Source organism: Lutra lutra, chromosome 11, assembly GCF_902655055.1.
Source record: "Lutra lutra chromosome 11, mLutLut1.2, whole genome shotgun sequence".
NCBI lineage: Eukaryota > Metazoa > Chordata > Mammalia > Carnivora > Mustelidae > Lutra > Lutra lutra.
In genome coordinates, this window is record NC_062288.1 from 63,126,600 (window position 1) to 63,146,594 (window position 19,995).

The 19,995-nt window shown below is 41.9% G+C and overlaps 1 protein-coding gene across 2 annotated transcripts in view; it reads left to right on the forward strand.

Annotated features, from left to right (window-relative positions):
- The window catches only part of ITPRID1 (ITPR interacting domain containing 1), a 113,304-nt gene that overhangs the window by 28,119 nt on the left and 65,190 nt on the right, over positions 1-19,995 (forward strand). For both annotated transcript variants that reach the window (XM_047695843.1, XM_047695844.1), the window contains exons 2-7: positions 1,348-1,529; positions 2,803-2,851; positions 3,179-3,222; positions 12,796-12,847; positions 15,635-15,721; positions 17,982-18,184. In XM_047695843.1, the coding sequence (XP_047551799.1) occupies positions 1,370-1,529; positions 2,803-2,851; positions 3,179-3,222; positions 12,796-12,847; positions 15,635-15,721; positions 17,982-18,184 (595 nt within the window). In that variant the 5' untranslated portion in view covers positions 1,348-1,369. The remainder of the gene's footprint in view (positions 1-1,347; positions 1,530-2,802; positions 2,852-3,178; positions 3,223-12,795; positions 12,848-15,634; positions 15,722-17,981; positions 18,185-19,995) is intronic.

The following is a 19,995-nucleotide window of genomic DNA, read 5'->3' on the forward strand; positions in this document are numbered from 1 at the left end:
TGCAGCAAGAACGCTTGCATATACTTAAAAGAAAATATTCAAATGTTTACAATATATCTGAATGACTTGCCTTGATTAAACACTGATCAGAAAAGATGGTTTAAGTCACGGAGCCAGTGATTATGGGTGAGTTTAGGGATGCAAGACATGCTGCTGAAATAGATAGTTGACTATTTAGTCATTTCTCTAAACTTGAAGCATAAATGAATGCAAATTCAAGTAGATGCCATGGAAAGGATTTAGAAAGTGTGGTTTTGAAACAGAGCTTTGCTACTTTAGCTCTATGTGTATTTATTTAGCATCTATTCTGTGCTGGGAATTCAGTCAAATACTGGAGACAGATTGATGAGTGAGAAGGAGGCCCTCTTTCTTAATGTCCTGATGATCCAGGGGGTTGTGACAGTTTACTCCTCTGCTCTAAGCTTCTGTCCCCTCCTCTTACCCTGCAAACTTCATAATGATATTAACATGTTAATGATATTAACAAAGGCTAAATGAGATAATGGGGGTGGTCAATATTTCTTGAGCCGTATGCATAATATATTTATTAATATTCTAACTGTCCCAACCATCCTATCGGTTAGATGGTCTAGCTTACTAATCACAGGAATATGCTTGGAGTCCAGTGCCTGGTTTGAGTGCTCGTTACTGGGCTGTCTTGGGTATGCAACCCCTCTGCTTTTCCAATTTACAATGAAATTGTGGCAGTTAGATTGCTTCCTTTGTTGGCAATTATTAAGTAATGGATGCATAGAATTCAGCATAGATTCTAGCACATCATAAGTACTCACTGAGGTCAACAGTAATTACCACTCAGTACAATTTATACCCAATTAAGAAATAAGAGAATGTAGGAAGATTATATCATTTACACAAGGCCACCCAACAAGTTGCAGAGGTGAGACTCATCCAGGTTGACCTGTTGCCAAAGTCCTTATTTCTTACATTTTGGGTTCTCTGAAAATATTTTTATAGATGTAACTGTTGGATAAACTTGAAGGATACTGATTATGTTAATCAATACTTTCGATCTTTCTTCCTGGCTGGAGTGCCTTCCCAGTCCACAATTTCTTTGCTCTCCATCCACATCGCGGACCACCCAATTGGATCCACCAGAGGGTGGATATGGCCTGACAACAGGTGAGGCCACATTAGTCCCCAGTCTCCAGCTGCCGCTCCACTGAGAGGGAACCATTCTTCCTCACTGAGACTGGGAACTCTGATCAGATGGGTGAGCCAAGTTCCAGAAGACTGCGGTGGCCTACGAGCGCTCTGGCTTCTCCTTCTCACTGAATCAAGCCAGAAAGCGGGCTCTTGGGGTCTGATTTGTTTGTCTCCATGTTTTAGTTTACCGAATTGCTCTCTCACAATGGCGGAGAGGTCACATGGATTCGGCAACTCCCAAGGAGGCCAAGAAAAGAGCAGGAGAGAGATCCTGAGGTCCACCAAGAGGGTGTGGGCCCCCCTAGATGAGCAGCTGCCTCCTGGCTCTGAGGAGGAAAGCCAGAGTGTCACCATCCCCACACTGGGTGAGAACAGGCCCTCAGGGCTATTGAAAACATTCTGCTTCGGGTGCTGAGGGTCATGGGGGCTTGGCTGGGGACGGATGATTCTGGAATAAACACTTGTCTTTGAAGATACCAGTGTTCCTGGCAGGAGGCTACAAACTTCTATGAAATGGGCACTTCTGACTTCCACCCACACACATTCAAAACACACATCTTCTTGATGGAAATGGACCAACTTCTCCCTTTCTACTCCAAGGTCCCCTCATCTCAAGTTCCTCAGGACCCTGAAGGGGCACATGGAATCCATGCCAGAGACATGACGCTTCCTTCAGAACATCAAACATTCTATTGAAAGGCTCTTTTTGCTGGGTCTTGCATGAAGCGTCCGTAATAATTTTAATAGTTCAAAGAGTCGTAAGTAGGAAAACACTTTTCCCTCCGCAGTGATATAAAACTGATGGTATTTCTTCTTTGCCCACCACCCAATTCATTCTACCTCTCTAGAGTCCCTAAGTTGAAAAATAAGCACCTTGCATGCCTACTTGGCCTTTCTGGTTCACCAGACCCCTTGTGATGGGCTAAGTCAGGTACTTCACTGTTTGGTGGGATAAAGTCAAAGAAAATCAGCCCAGAGTAGCCTGTAGCCAACCAGAAAGGAAAGAAATATTTATTGGGAAATACTGCTTTTCCATCCTCTCCTTTTTGCCCTTTGACTATTGGTTAAGCCAATGACAAAGATCCACCTTAAAAGACTTTAACACAGGGTGCCTTTGGCAATCCTGGGACTGTAGTGCAATTTGTCCCTGGAATGAATGCAAATTTGGTTTAGAACCTGGCAGAGAACTCCTTGCAAATACACATCACTGGCTAGCTGCCTTAGGTAAACGTCGTGGTTCAATAAGGAGAGGGTCCATGGTGATCTATATCCAACAAGAGAAAGACAAAAATCTGGTATGCTTTTTCACTCTTCATGTTCACACTAAGGTAATTTAAAAATTATTCTGACATCTCTTGTACTTCGGTGTTATTCTTTTTCCTTTTCACACTTTCTCTTCTTTCTTTCTTTCTCTCTTTCTGTTTTGATGTCAGTCATTTGGCAAGTTTATACTTCATTCTCAGGAAAGACTGATTATGGAAAGCAGGAAGTTTTGCCTTGGGAAAATAACTGAATATGCTTCTAGAACATGTGCCTAACTATGTAGGAAATAGAGCTATGGGTGGTGGCTGGATAATGGGGTAGCGTTATTTTAGCTGGTGTGCTTTGATTGATGGTCTGTTTCTTTCCCCTTCATAGAAGATTCCAAACAAGCAAGTATTCAGCAGTGGCTGGACTCTGGATTCTTGTAAGTGTTTCTTTGTGCCTTTATACATATCTCTTGCAAAAATCTGTGAAAACAATGTGGATAACTCTTCTGGGGCAAGGTGAGACAGGCCTACCTTTTCATTTTAACTGAGTGTATGAAGGATCTCTATTATTGCAAAAGTTATATATCAATTTGAAAGTACTCAACAGAATACTGTTCCAGTCCCTGGCTGTTGATTGCTTTTAAAAAGTCCCCCCGTAATAAAGCCTAGCTTTGCATTTACTCTCATATATTTAATTAAAATGCAATTTAGTATAATTGAGTTGTACACATTGTTTGACTCGCAATATTTTTGTTTCTTTATAGGGTCTCTGTAAATGAAAACTTTCAGCAAGTCATCGACCACACTGGTAAGACAAGAGAACCAGAAGCATTTAGGCTTTGTGGACCTGAGTAAAATTATTAAAACATTTATGTGAATAAATCTTCTTAAAATGAGAATTATCAAAGCTTTCTAGAAATGTAATGGATCTCAAAAACCATCCAGCTCAATTGCTTTGTTTGATATATAAATTAGAGTCTCAGGAAGGATAGGGGGTCATCAGCAGCCTGTGGGGTTGCAAACCAGGCCTCCTGCCACATCATTATCTCAGACTCTACCAGAAAACACACTGGGTTCTATGAAGACATTTTGCAAGGATGTAATTATGGAAATGCAATTGTCTAACTTTTCCTCTCACTGTATGGTACTTTTATGTCTAAATCTAGTTTCTTTCTATTCTCCAGTCTCAAAATTATATCTTCCCTTTCTAATGGTGCATTTGTTCTCAAAAAGAACAGATGACTGAATTCTATGGCAAACAGTGAAAGTATGTATTTCTGACGCAGAGAATGTATCACACTTGTTACACTGAGATTTGATAAGAATATTATAAAAAGAAAAAGAAATTAATTGCAGATCTCACAGTTCCCACATTCTTTAAAGAAAATACTGTATTTCATAGAAATACGATTATAAGATGCACTCACAGTGCCCCCTACCCCCACCCTGGCTGGCTTAGTTGGTGGAACATGTGACACTTGATCTTGGGGTTGTGAGTTCGAGCCCCACCTTGGGTGTAGAGAGTACTTAAAAATGAAAGGAAAAGAGAGAGAGAAAGGAAGGAAGGAAGGAAGGAAAGAAGGAAGGAAGGAAGAAAAATACATTCACATATTAAGTACTACTCGGGAAAATGAAACAGCAAGCCCTGGCAATTATAAATGAAAGGCAACACTGACTACAAGACACTTCCTGATTTCATAGATGTTAAAATGTGACAAAATGCGTGTTTTAAAACTGAGGAAACACCATAAATAATGTATGTAAAAAAAATGACATAAATTAGGAGTTTAATGATTAGAGGGGAAAACTATTAGTCTACTGGTTACTTACTTGGCTGGTTTTAATTATTTCACTTCCTTCACTGACATCTTAAATTAAGATTGACCACTGGCTACAAACTAGTTTAAATTTAGACTTTTTTTTTTTTTTACTGAAAATAAAAACAAAAAACCAAGTATATCATTGAAATTTCCTCTTTCTCCAAGCTTCTTTTTTTTTAAATATAAAATTTCCATGATCCCCAAATCTCTGAAGATGTTTGCCAATAAACTGAATTCTCTATTTATAGCAGTACAGAATCAAGAAAAGGCAAGAACTTGGGGTGCCTGGCTGGCTTCATTGGTAGAGCATGTGACTTGATCTGTGACTTGATCTATGAGTTCTAGGCCCACACTGGGTATTTATTACTTAAAAATAAAATCTTGAAAAAGAAAGGAAGGAAGGAAGGAAGGAAGGGGAAGGGAAGGGAAGGGAAGGGAAGGGAAGGGAAGGGAAAGGGAAAGGGAAAGAGAAGGGAACGGAAGGGAAGGGAAGGGAAGGGAAAGGAAGGGAAGGGGAGGGAAGGGAAGACAAGACAAGGACTTAAGAAATGTAGCCAGGATGAGATGTCAGATCCCCCTGATGTTTCAGGGCATGCCCAGGGCATGGTGGGAGGCCTGGTACTAACTCTGGGGTTGTCAGTAACTGTATTATTAAAAGCTTCACTTCCCAGAAAGAGACACCATGAGACACCATGGTCTTTCCACCTCTGAATCAAGTCGATGAAGTGTAAAGGCACAGACAGGAGGTGCGAAGCTGGAGGAAAGAAAGGCTAGCCCAGCAGAAATGCACAGTTCCCACTTGCCAGGTCCTTTATCTTCAGCGAGGGTTTTAATAATAATGGAGTAGCCTCTTACAAGTTTAATTGAGTCTTCACTTTTACAAGGCTCTTTATGATCTATCATATTTTAAACTCAGTAACCTGTGTGGGATCAAGGCTGGTATTCATCTGAGTTTTGCAGATGAAGATTCTGGGCCACAGAGTGATCAAGCACAGTGACTTGGGGGCCCAGCTGGTTAGAAGGGGGCAGAGGAACTTGAAGCCCAGCGTCCTATCAGCCCTCTGCGTGCTGGTCACAGCCACTATGAGACCAATAAATGAGGAGTTCAGAGAAGCCAGCAGTCATACTGAAAACATGTGGAAACTAGAACAGGATGAGCTGGTAACCTGAAGGTCGTGGTGAGGGTGGCAAGAAGAAGAACTGTGGTGAGATGAAAAGAAACCGAAGAGAAGAGAAAAGATGGGTCGCAACCTGAGGGAAAATCCCAGAATAACACGTGCAATCCTAGCATGACCCAGAGTGGTACATTCGTTCCTAGGGCCACCGTACCAAATTACCACTGACTTGGTGGCTTCGAACAGAAATTTATTCTCTCACAGTTCTGGAGGCTGGAAGTCTGAAATCAAGGTGTGGTGATAAGCTCATTCACTCTCTGAAGGGTCTAGAGAAGAATCCTCCCTTGCCTCTTCCTAGCGGCAGGTGGCTCCCAGAAATTCTGGGCATTCCTTGGCTTGTGGTGACAGTCCTCCATTCTCTGCCTCCATCTCCACACAGCTGCTTTTCCCTGTGGGGGGAAAGCTTTTGTCTTTTCATAAGGACATAAGACCCACCCTAATCCAGTATGACCTCACTTTTACTAATTACACCTACAAAAACCCTATTTCTAAATAAAAGACACATTCTAAAATGAGATTTCAGGGGTGCCTGGGTGGCTCAGTCAGTTAAGCATCTGCCTTCAACTCAAGTCATGATCTCGGGGTCCTAGGATCGAGTCCCACATCAGGCTTCCTGCTTGGAGGGGAGTCTGCTTCTCTCTCTGCCCCTTACCCCACTTGTGCACTCTCTCTCTCTCTTCTCTCAAAAAAATAAATAAAATCTTTAAAAATTTTTAAAAAAATAAAATAAGATTTCTGATACAGAAGTTTGATTCAACCCAGTACAAGTAGAATGTATTCTAAGGCTGGTTTCCCTCATTGATCATGCCTGAGCCCTTCATACAATGAAGCAGCAATGAGATCCAAGTGGCTGCTCATCTTATAGATGACACAGGGCCCTCTATAGGAAGCATTCTAGTGGCCTCCTGATCTTGGACTGAGTCCCAAATAAAATGGGGAGAGGGTAGTTGGCATAAGGCTTTAGAGGTCCTATTGCTGAATTCCTTGTGAGTTTAGAGATGGCCAAGTTGGGGTGTTGGACTTCTATGGTGATTCTGGCTTTCATGCTGCTCTGTGGCCACCTAAAGTCTCATTTTTATTAAACTAGAATCTGGCCCGGGGCGCCTGGGTGGCTCAGTGGGTTAAAGCCTCTGCCTTCGGCTCAGGTCATGCTCTCAGGGTCTTGGGATCCAGCCCCGCACCGGGCTCTCTGCTCAGCGGGGAGCCTGCTTCCCTCTCTCTCTCTGCCTGCCTCTCTGCCTACTTGATCTCTGTCTGTCAAATAAATAAGTAAAATCCTTAAAAGACAAAAACAAAAAACAAGCAAAAAACCCCTAGAATCTGGCTGGCCCATTTCCCATTGTGCTCAGTACCATTATGCTAGATGAAAGCCTTAACCCTGGGCACTTCAGCATCTTCGTCAGGAGAACTAGGAGGGGAGAGAAGGGAATATGTGTGAAGGGCACACAGCCTAGGTACCTCACCTATATTATCTCATTTACCCAAACCGAGATCTCCCAAGGTAAATATTACAGTCACTAACTTTTGCAAGCAGGAAAATGAGACTCAAAAAGTTTAAGTAACTTGCCCAAAGTAGGCCAGTGAGTAGGTAAGGGGGTCAAGATTTGAATTTGGATCTGTCTGACTCAGTAGCCACATTGCCTCTCCAAAGGCCCAGGTCATTTACGCTGTGTGCTACGTACGCATGGGAGCCCCCAGCAGGAAAGCAAGGCCTGCATCTATCTCCCTGCGAGGAAAGTCAGAGGGTAAGCATTGTGGCTGAGTTTACTGGCATGTACTTCTCTCTCCAGGTCATCTGGCTCTGATGCACCTGTCTTCAGAGCCACAACACAGTCCTCCAGAATTTACATTTTTTAGAGTAGAACTAATTTTTTTATGTCAATTGAGTAGTGTCTTTGGAAATGTAAAATGATCATATCTGGAGCTCAAAAAAAAAAAAAAGGTGCATCAAATAATTCCTCTGAAAAGCCACATGAAAGTTGGTTGGCTGCTTGCCTCCCATGACTCACTGAAGTATTTTCACAAAGGATGGTGTCTCACTGTCTGTCCTGTCTTCTGACAAATATTGGCCATCTTGGCTGAGTGGTCTGGCAGTCTTCTTAGTATCTCCAGAGCCTTGTCTGCTCAGTGCACATGCGTGACTTACAGGGAAGACCCTTATAGGCATCCTTCCATTTTTTGGCTTTTCCATTTCTGAGAACCACCACCCCTGGTGCAGATCAGCTCTTCATACTTGTCACCAACAACATAAGCAAACACAAGTTTGACTCTCAGTTTGTGCTCTCTGAGGATCTGTGGACATTCCTATAACCACAAACACAAAGGACAGTTGGAACCTCTTTGAGGTCAATTGGGGTGCTAAACGGTACATAGTCATGGATGTGAAGGCCTGTCTTAGGCTGCTGACTCTTCCTAATCCCAGATTCCATATTTGTGTATAAGAAAGCCTAGGGAGAGGAGTTGGTTTTTGACAAGCCCATTTCCACCACCAGGGAACAAATTAGACTTCGACACCTTTGTCCTGTGAGAGTACATTGGAGTTACCCTGCTGGGACAGACACCTACATGAATGCTTGTGTCACTGGGGAGCTTTATAAAATGTGTGCTTGTTTAATAACACAGCCACGCATAACTGTGAGGGGAGAAAAAACAGATCCAATGTTTACAGAAAAAAAAAAAGCTTTTGTCAAAGATCGCCTTGGATCCATTGATTACTTGGTAGGTGGTTAATTCATTTGTCCTTTTGATATTTAGACATTTCTTCTCCAATCCCCAGAGAGGCCCTTGAGCAATAAAGTTATACCTTTCCAGAAGGAATTTATTCAATAAGAACTACAAAATCAAATTCTAAAATCTGTGGCCTATAAGATGAGGTCGATGCAAATCCAGTTAAACATAAGAGATGCTTATCAAACAAAAGCACCCAGAGCCAAGAACTGTGCTGGTAGAGAGGTGCCTGGGTGGCTCAGTCAGTTGAGGATCTGACCTTGATTTCAGCTCAGGTCATGATCTCAGTGTCGTGAGATCAAGCCCCATATTGGGCTCTCCACTGGGCATGCGGTCTGCTTGGGATTATCTCTCCCTCTGCACACACGCTCTCTCTAAAAAAAGAAAGCACTGTACTGGTGGAGAATACAAAGATGTAGAATGCATGGCCCCTACTCTTACATATGTCACTCTGACTTCCCAGGACCGTTGCAATCTTAATATAACTGTGCCCATGTTTCACAAGACCCTCTTGTCTTATCCCCTTTCATTGCCATCCCGATGCTTCATCTTTCTTCATCCAATGCCTCTTGCCGTAAAGTCTTTCTTGTTCTGTTCTCCTCTTGCCTTCTTTGAGCCATGCCTCAGGTCCCCCATTCTCTATAAGGGGCTTCCTGACACCTGCACTAAGAGCCTCAAGTTCTCTTCTGCACACCTGCCACATCCGTGCTGGGTTCTACCCATATGGTACTTGGCCCGTGCTTCCTCAATTTATTAGGGATACGAGCAGCCTCACTAACAAAATTGTAAATCCCACTGAGGTAGGAACAATCTCTAACACATCTGATTTCCCCAAAGCTAGTCAACAAAAGACCTTCGTACAACTGGTCCATAATGAAGCTGATGTGAGTCAGACTGGGAAATCTTTAAAGAAGAGTGACTTGAGCTAGTCAAAGAGCAATGTGGTTCTGAAAAAAAAAAACAAAGAGGCAAAGGAAGACAATGTCACTTGGTTCAAGGAGCTAGAATAAAGGCACAGAATGAAAAGAAAACCAAATGTGTGCAGGAAAGCATATAGAAGGCGGTCAGACTAGAGAAATGGCTTCGTGCTGGGGAACAAAGGTGGAAATTCTTCTGGTAAATAGGGTGTTGTCTGGTTGTAAATGCCTTAAAATCCAGAAAGAGGGAACCACACTTGATGTATGACGATCATCTCAGGTTCTAGTCAAAGGAGAGGTAGTCGTTACTGGGGTCTGTGTTAGGAGGATTTCAAGACCGTATCTTTGTTCACCTGAACAGAAGGTCATGAATAATTAGTGATAGTTGCCATAGGTGCAGTGCTGGGGAATTGAACCAGGCGTGTTACACACTTGCCATGTCTATTAGAGTGAGTTATGAATGGTTTCTGAGGAGAAAGATGACAGATTCCGCTGTTTATCTTGGCAAGAGGAAAGAAGGGGCATATCTTGGGAAGACGCTATTGAGAACTCGGGCTTGAGGTCTCTTGGGCTGGGGCTCCGCGCTGGAAGAGAAAGGAGGAGTCAGCTGCATCCGGGAACTAAGCAGCTAGGCGAGCGGAGAAGAGCAGAGTATGGCTGGCTTCAAGGTCTTGAGGCTGAGTGTCAGGGAGAAGGAAGAATCTTTTATTTTGAAAGAGTGTAAACTGAAATCATGAACAAACTGGGAGAAATAAACGCTGCTGAGGGCCTCTGCTCCGCGTCTTGGTCATGCAGGAGTTAAATATACAGAAAGCTGCAGAATGCTATTATTTTAGAGCCCTGTGAAAATGTAATTTGATTAGTCTATTGGACGATATTCCAAAGAACCAAATGTCTTCCATGAATCAGTCAGAAATGCTTAGGAAAACCAAAATAAAAAATGCTTTCTAAGCCAATAAAGGTGCTAATTAGTGCCTTCTGCATATCTCACTACATCTTCCACAGTAATACAGTTTGCAGGGTTAAGTGTGGTGTCTGCTGCCTCAGATGGCAGAAGTCCACCTCACAGTCGGGAGGGCGGCTGGAGACTCAGAACTGGCATTTTAACCCATGCGATGGGATGTAGTAAAGTAAAGCGGAGAACTTTTTTCTCACTTTGATTCTCTTCCAACTCAACCCTTATGAGCCTTGAGCCTTGGGGAGAGGAGGACATTATTATTATCCTTTCTTTCTTTCTTTCTTTCTTTCTTTCTTTCTTTCTTTCTTTCTTTCTTTCTGCTTCATCCATCCACCATTGCTTTTAAAGAGTAAAATCTGGTTTTAAAAACCTACTAAGACTGTCATAGAAGGAAAAAGAAATTGGAGAAAAATATTGAGACCGAACCATTAGAGACACAAGAAGGAGGTAAGGAGACCCTAGCAGACAGGGCCTTATGGGATGGATACAGGCACATTTTGCAGGTGTCTCGCTTTCAGCCTGGAGCACAATGCCTACAGAAGCTTGAGGAAACGCAGGGTACCAGGAGCAGTTTGTCTGTCCCGTGGTGGCATTCCCTAGGTGTCAAATTCCTGTGCTCAGAGGCAGCGGACTCAAATGCTCCTGGGAGCCAGGCAGATAACCGCTAATGAACCAAGTGAGTAGGATGGAGACTGCACATGTTTGCCACACACGTGGCCTCCAATGCATTGCTTTCTGAAGAGATCTGGGCTGACGCTGTCCTATCTTGGAGTTGTAAGGAAATTCTAGGAATCCCAGGACTGGCGAGAACTGGGCCGCCAGCTGGTGCCTCTTGGTTCAGGTTCATCATTGAAAAGGGACAGCGGGAACAAGGACCCAACCCTGACAAGCCCAGGAAGTTTATCTTACAAATTAGCAAAGTGGAAAAACAACAACAACAACTGAACTAAACTAAAACCCAACAAACCCTCCAACAGGCAAGGAATAATACTTTCATTCTGTCTTGTGAGACTCTCAACTGCTTGGTCCCAGCGCTGGAAAGGCACATCATGGGTTTATGTTTTTCACTCCCTGTGACTCTCAGGTGACAGAGTTCTATTTGTTCCATAGGGCAGACATTCATGGAAACTGCACCCTCGCTACCTTTTAAAACTGTAGTTGTGTGTTCTGGGCTTAGTTAAGAACTCACTGTCTGCGCATACCTCATGATGCTTCAAGTCTTTATCTTTCTAGACCACTGTTCTTGTCCCATTCAGCAGGGTCACTGAGCCTTTGAAAAAACAGCTGGAAACTACATGTGTTCTTATCTCCACCCTCAAAATTTGGCATTCAGAGGCAAGGTCACAGATACCTAGAGATCTGTTGGTAGTATCCTACCCAGACAAGAACTCTGGCTCTAGACTGAGGAGCCCTTTATTATTTTCAACCTTTTTTTTTTTTTTAATGTTTCAATCATTTAGGCTTGTTTTTCCAAAATTTCTCCCCACCTGCATGTATTTCTTACAGCAAAAAATTTATACTTTCTTATGGGAGTGCTGGGTGGCGACATTTCCAGTTTTATACATGTCACACATTCGCACCCAGAAAAAGCCACTGTGAGAGGAAATGAGAAGGCTGGTGAACTTTCGGAGGAACTGGCCCATGTTCTGAAGGTTTCCCTCTGCATACGTCTGCTGCCGCAGCATTACATCGTGACACAGATCCTGAAGGCTGCCACGGCTAGTTCCAGAGCCTCCCAGTACTGAGCTCTTCTAGTCTGTCTTCAGCACCACTAACCAGACAAATGGACTGTCAGCATCGTCTCTCTCACATTTATTCGTGTGCTCAAAATCCATGTCCCGACACATACATATAAACTCCTCTTTCTGGTTTTCAAATAAGCTACGGACATGCTGTTGTCAGTGTGGTGTTTTGAAAAGAAACAACAGCAACAAATAAAAATAAGCTGTGGCATCCTGCTGGCCGTGCGAAATACATTTAATCTCTCTGAGCCTCAGTTTGCTTCTCTGTTAAGTGGGGATTCATAACACCTATTTCATAGATTTGTCATACAAATTAAAAGGGACGGTGCATGCAACATGCTTAGCCCACTGCCTCCTATAAAGTTAACATTAAATAAATGATGCTGTTATTGATATAATCAATCACCAAGGTAACAATGTATTCCCAGATCTGCTACTTTTGACTGCGTGATCCCGGGCTCATTACTCGACTCCTGTGAGTCTGCTTCCTAATCTGAAAAATCAGGATAGGTCCTAAATTTAAGACTGTCATGAGGATTAGGAGATAGAAATGCGTGGCGGGTGCTGGACAACTGTGGGGTCCTCCGTGTATCCTTTTGCTTGTCCCCACACTCACTCCTTCATCTTGTGGACCATGAGTGAGTCTTCCAAAATGCTCTATGCTCTCATCAGACTTGCTACAGACACACTCTGTGCTTGGCCACACCTCTTTTCCATCTATCAAATTCTACCCCTTCTTAAAAATCCAAGACACGTACCAGTTTCTCCATGAAACCTTTGAAGGCTACTTCCTTTGCCACCGACTTCATCTTGACTGAACAAGTACATTTCTTCACGTAGTTGTTACACCATTTAGCCATTAATTACATGCTGTCTTATTCGCTGCAGGGATGCCTTCTACCTCATGCTGATACCATCTCAGATACGGAAATCAATCCCATCTTCATTCAGACGAGGACCAGAAAAATCTTCTATCTTAAAGGAAATGAAGCTCCTTATAAGAAATGAAGCTTTGATTAATTCCAATCTTTCTTTGTTACAGTTTCTTTACATGAACAAGAAATGGTGCACATGACCGTGAAGGACTACATGAGGTAGGTGGTGGGACCCGTGTGGCTTCACTCTAGTATTTTAGAGCCACATCTTTCACAAATGAAATGGAAGTGAGGAGACTTCTTAATACCACCATGGAGCTTGGGATCTTGTCACTGGTTTAGCCACAGCACCTACAATGCTTTCACGACCCTTGAGAGAGATAGAGGTTCTTTCAATGTCATAAACAGGTGAGCAAATTCAATCAATGAACGCTGGCATGGGGGTGGGGAAGGAATTTAATTAAAATACATGCATGGGGTGCCTGGGTAGTTCAGTTGGTTAAGTGACCACCTTCAGCTCAGATCATGATCCTGGAGTCCCAGGATCGAGTCCCACATCCGGCTCCCTGCTCAGCAGGGAGTCTGCTTCTCCCTCTGACCCTCTCCTCTGATGTTCTCTCTCTCTTTCTCTCTCTATCTCAAGTAAATAAATAAAATCTTAAAAAAAAAAGAAAACACATGCATAAAAGGCATTTGACTATAAGACAACTGTCCAGAAGTACCTGTTCATGAAAGAGGTGCTTTCGTATTCTCACATTGTCAGTGTTGTTCATCACCATGCTCTTCACTGGGCAATAAGACAGTTGACTTCTGAACAACATGGCTTTGAACTGTGTGGGTCCACCTACATGCAGACTTCTTTTCAAATTCAAGTATAATTACCGCACAGTTTTGGTTTTTGGTGTACAATGTAACGACTCACTAATTCTCTACATTTCTCAGTGCTCACCAAGATAAGCGTACTCTTAATTCTCTTTCACCCTTCCTCTTTCACCTCCCCTATATATAAGAGTCTGGGACTTTATGTTTATCTTTTTTTCCTTTGTTTGTTCATTTGTTCTGTGTCTTCAGTTCCACATATGAGTGAAATCACATGGTATTTGTCCTTCTCCAACTGACGTATTTTGCTATGCAGATTTTTTATAAGTGGAATACAGTACTATAAATGTGTTTTCCTTTTGATTTTCTTCATAACGTTCTCTTTTCTCTAGTTACTTTATTGTAAGGACAATTTTTTGTATATGACATATAAAATATGTGCTAGTTGACTCTTCTCAGTAAGGTTTTCGGTCAACAGTAGGTTATTTAGTCATTAAGTATCGGGAAGTCCAAACTTATATGTAGATTTTTGACTATGGCGGGGGTCAGTGCCCCTAGCCCCCATGTTGTTCAAGGGTCACCTGTGCATAAGATTTCAAATGTTACAGGTAGAAAGCAGTGAGAATCTCTTAATATGAGGGTAGACTAAGTCTCAAGGTGGTGCCTGACAGTGGGGAAAACAGCATTACCTCAAAACTTAATAGCCTTGATAATTTTTGAGGCCCATCCCAGACACTCTGAGTCAGGGAATCTGGAAGTAGGGTTCAGAAATCTGTGTTTTTGCAAACCCTTCAGATGATTCTGAGAAACATTCTGGTTTAAGAACCACTGGCATAGACTGCGAGCTCTTTGAGGTTGGGAACTCTGCTCCCATGCCTCAGCCACCCTTGCATTTTCAAGATAATCTCAACTCATTGAAGACCAAATATTCAATACTGTTTCCCTGTGAGTCCCACCAATTCACAATCAAAATGCTACTTTGTCAGTTTTCCCCTCTTAGCAGATTAGCTATATTTGTTGCCCACAGAATCAGAGAGCCCTAAGGGACCCCAGAAATCCCTCAGGCAACTTTCTCATTTTGTTGAAGAGGAAAATGAAAGCCAAGGTCAGTGACTCACTCCTGCTCCCCTGGTTTGCTTAGAACCGTGACTATACAGGGATTCTCCTGGATCCTAGGCCTGCACAGTTTCTGAGTGGCTCTGATGAACGTTACAAAGGGAGGTGTGATCCTCAAACCCAGAATGAAACAGAAATATGGCAGGCTTAATACAAGCTGAGGGGAGGCAATAAATAAAAGTATATCTTCTGCATCTCTTCAGGGCTCCCAGCAAACTCAACCATCTGTTAAAACCAGAGTCTATTATTCAGAAACATATACTTTCTCCACCTTAACGTGGAGAAGCAATTGAACGAAGAGGCAAAGACCAGCTATTCTGACTACCTGTGGGCTGGGGACTAAGGCAAATTCAAGACAACTTAGGTCTCTTAGGGAAACTTGATATCTACATGGTGTTCTTTGCTTAATTCCAATCTCGTGCCACCTGGTTGTTACGACTGATGAGGATGGATGTGTTGATGCTGTAACACTGAACTATGTGACAACAGGGTTTCATTCTGTTTGGAAGTGCTTCCAAAGGACTTGCAAGGCAGGCCTCTTTGGATAGAGTGACACTTTTTTTTGTGGTAGTAGAGGAGTTGGTTACTATTGCATATGGATGGCCCCTGGAGCCCGGGAGACAGCACTGAAAGATTGTGAACCGTGCAATATGGAACCCTTCACCATTATGGGAATTAAGACAGAGTCATGTCAGTGACGGCTCGCCGTACCTCTTGCACCACACAATTTTAACTTCTTCAGAAAGTTGGTGCCTAGCAGAGCTGTGTTCCTGAAAGGTTCCCCAATGATTTGCCATCTGTCAAAAGTGAGACATTCTGTCACCTTTATAATGAGCACTAGCGGGCACCTAACACTTAAATTCTCACACCTTCTGTAACAAGACACTCTTGGAAAGAGGAGCAGCTTCTCCACGGCATGCTCTCTCTTCCTCAAAGGTGTGGCCATTATGGGATTATTAGAAATGAGGAGGAAATGCAAATGTTCGCCCTGGAAGGGAAAGATTCACAATGATCTCCCAGGGGACTATCTAAAGCAACACATCTCATCGTTGGTATTTTCCCCGACTGTAGATCTCTGCATCCGTTTTCAGAAACTCCCACCCTTTCCAGAGGGACCAGTTTCAACTCTTGCCATTCTGCTGCAAGTCTCCCACAAAGGTATGTGATTTCCAGGCACTTGTCAACCAGAGAAATCATTCGGTGTGACAGTGGATTTTATGAAATTATAAATAGGCCCTTGAGAAATAACTTGCTGAATGAACAGATGAGAGAATGAATAAAGGATTTTCAAAATTCCAACTTGCAAGAACAAGGTAAAAGATTCAGTGACATCGAACTAAATATCTGTCCATGGGGAGATGGCCAAACAGACCATTGTCCAACCCATTTTATGGAATTCTATACAATGATAAAAGGAATAGGCAGAGATAACTATATACATTAACTTAGAACAATCTTTGAGTCATATTTTTCAGGGGGAAAAAGCAAGATGTGGAAAGATACATAGAGTATGCTACTATTTATAGAGTGAACCAGTGACAACTAGAAAGCATATATGTAACAGAAAAATATCTGGAAGGTTAAATATAAATTTAGCAGGAAAGGAGTCAGGATTGATAGGTGTAATGGCTAAGGGGAAAGAGAGCTTTATGTATAATATAATAATTTTTTAACAAGGTAAATATAGGCATTTGTTTCTTGCATAATTAAATATAAATAAGAAGAGTTAATGATACTAAAAATATGTTTAGTGACAAATCAATCAATAAATACATTCTTAGACATGAGGTTGTAAGCCTCTGAAAGGCAGAACTATGCCCTGTTCCTTTTTGTGCCATGGGTGACTAGCAGAGAGCATAGAATGTGATAAATGTTCAATAAATATTTGTATAAATGGGCAGGATAAAAATGTTTACAATGATCACAGATTAAACCTTTCAGATGCAATTTAGATTTCTTGCAAGAATTTTTTTCTCCCTTGAAACTTTTTTATGTTAAGATATCAAGGGATGGGAGGAGGGGGCAGGGAGAGGGTGGTGGGGTTATGTACATTGGGGAGGGTATGTGCTATGGTGAGTGCTGTGAAGTGTGTAAACCTGGCGATTCACAGACCTGTACCCTTGGGGCTAATTATACATTATATGTTAATTTAAAAAATAATAATAAAAATAAAAAATAAAAAAAAAGATATCAAGGGATTGGTACCCCTGTTCTCCAGTTATTCCAATGATTAGGATATCTAACCTCAGCCATTTAAGTCCTCCAGTAAGAGTTTTTGGCTTGTCTTTTCTTCCTTGATCGAATCAGGAGGCAAAGCACCCTATCTCTATGTTACATAAGAAAGTGTGAACGTGATGTTGGGTAATGTGTGGTAAGTGGGACTGCCCAGGGAGACTACAGGTGACTGTTGCTCAATGTGTGAATGGCTAAATAAATGAATTGTAATTAATCCAATTTAAACGATGAAGTCATGAAAGTAAATCACTCAAACTATCTCAAATAAACTCCTTAGGGTTGCGTGGAAAGTATAGGCAAACAGGGACTTGCAACAAAAGAGACAAGCAAACCTAGGAAAACCTTATCAAAAGTTCTGCTTCCCATACGGTCCATGAGTTCTAAAAGGTCAAGAGCACATCACCAAGGAGAAGGTCAATAATTGGGAAGAGTTGGTAGACATAAATAGAATTTCCAGATAACCAAAGTTTATTATTTTAATAATAATAAACTGAGTCAAACTAAGCCAAAACTAAACCAAACGAAGCCAAAACTGAGTCAAACAATTTGAAGAAACCATGTCTTATTTCTCACCCATGTCCAAAAAAAACCCCAAAAAACAAAACAAAACAAAACAAAACAAAACAGAACATATTTTAATTCTACTTTGGGACTGAAAATCATTACTTGTATCAGTCCTTGCAGTCTGCATTTCGCACTATGGTCAGCAGATCTGTGTAGCTGATGAGGCCCCCAGACTGATTCTCTTTAAAAACATTCTTTTTTGAGTTCCACTCCCTACAGGTTTTTGTTTGTTTATTTTCTTCTGTTTCCTATTGCCATAAACTACCATTTCTTTGTGGTTATCAGTGTATCGCTTCTGGCTTCTGACCCACAATCTCCCTGCCCTACCTAATGTAACATTTGCCTATTATGAAATGGAAAGTCAGGTAAATAAACTCATGGCTCTTGCACAGGAAGTACAGACAAGCAGTCCCTGAGTGGAAGTGATGGACTGTCCCTTAAATAAGTACGTATGAGCTCTGGTAGACACACCATCTTGTTGTCTATTTAGATTCCTCTTTACTCAGTTTCTGGAAGACTGGGGCAGGAGTGGGGGCAGGAAGGGCAGGTGACTAGAAAAAAGACCAGATTTTGTTAAGAGAACTGTTACCGGATAAAGATATTCATATTTTTACCACAGCATTCCTGAATGGCTGGAATTTTGGGAAGAAGATCCGGTGGAGATTCTCTTGGATCTGGGGTTTGGTGCAGATGAGCCCGACACCTGCACACAAGTCCCAGCCAGATTCCTGGGTTGTAGCTCAGCCGCCAGAGGAATCAACATCCGGGTCTTCCTTGAAGCTCAAAAGCAGCGAATGAACATTGAGAACCCTGACTTCTACAGTAAGTTGGGGCTGCATGGTTTCCGAATCTCAGCAAGGGGGCTGAGTGTCCAGATGAGAGCCACAGTATCAGGAGGAACTCTCTGGAAAATGTGTACTGTAGCAATCGCCCCTCTCTTACAGCAGCCTAGAACAGAGAAGTGTCTGCTGCAGGTTCATGTGAGTGTTTTGGGGAAAGGAAATATCTCCATGTTGTCCTCCTATGTGGACTTGGCCCTGTCATCTGGAATGTCACTGGTTGCAATAACAAAGAAAAGGTAGAAATGGAGAGTCATACTTGTCTCTTACCTCTTTCTGCTCAGAATTTACCCAGTGATATCATTGTCAGATTTATTTGTCCATAATCAGTCACATGGCCACACTTAACTCTAAAGGGTTAAGAATGTGCCATCTCACCATATGTCCAGGAAAAAAAAAAAAAAAAGCCATACCACTGAACAGCACTAGTATATACCATAATCACATACCCCGGGGGCAGAGGAACCAGGAGCTGACAAATCTTATCACCAGTCACAAGGTAAAACCTTAATTTCCTCTTGTCTGAGGCTAGGAACATTTCTTATTCCACTATGAGCTATAAGTGGTAGGTGTGAAGCTGTCACATCTCCAGATTTGTGGACTAACTCTGCCTAACCCTCTTCATTATCATGCATGCTGCTATTTTTTTTCCCCAACTGGTGGTCAATGGAATACTTTTCTCTAGGAGATTACCAGAATGTTCTTGGAGCGTTTGTACTATGCTCAAGTAACTTGGGGGAAAGATACCTGGCAGTTGAACAGGTTTATTTACTTCAGAATTTGCTTAATATGCCCAAGTGCACTCTCAATCTCCTAGAGAAGATACCAGGCAGCATTTTCAAAATTATTTAAATACGAAACCCCCTCTTGGAGGAGCATTGAAGAGCATCTCCTCCATGAGATAGAGTTAGCAGAATTCTGGACTGGAGAAAATGCCAAAATTCTGTTTCTGAAATACATTCTTTAAATAAATTCATGAAAGTCAAGTGAGATAAAGTGTTTTTCTCAAACAAATATCTCAGATTTTTCATTTTAGTCTCTGTTTCCCCATTTTCATGTGGGTGAAATGGGTCTCAAATCTCAGCTGCAATTTTTTTAAAAAGAGTATATATATCCCTGAAGGTGTTGCAATGCCATGTTTCTTTACCTTTTAGAGGAAATTAGTATCCTTTGTGATCTCGTCCTCCAAGCCTTAGAGAGATGCAAGTTCTTAGACCAATTCTTTTTTTGGAGACAATAATAACACTTCTTGTTATTTGGGGAGTGTATGACCTGAGCTGTGAAGTAAACATTTTGCAGTTGAAATTGACACACGGATTATAGAAGACCCCGGAGATGGTCCCTAGTCTTGTGATTGTGCCCCTATTCTTATTTCCACCATCAACACTGTGCTAATAATGCACACTAACTGTTCTCACTGAACACTTACCTGGACACTTTTGATTCAAGAAAACTGAGATGGTCAAATGTAAAACAAGCAATAATAAAATGAGTTGGTTCTTCTAGAAACAGAAGGGAAAGTATGTCTCATTCAGAGTCACTAAAATAGCTTCAAATTCAAAGGGATGACAATCAATTGGTTCATTGCTCAATCTCCCCAAAGGCAAAAACAAACAAACAAGAAACAAAACAAACAAAACAAAAAACTCCCATACATCTAATACCACAAGATGGTGTTCTTTGAATTAACTTAACCAGTTAAATGGATAGATTTTATCTTGGTCTAAGTATAAAAATTCTGCTATGGGATGGATGTTAAGACAATCATAGAAGTACAATTATGATTCAGTAATA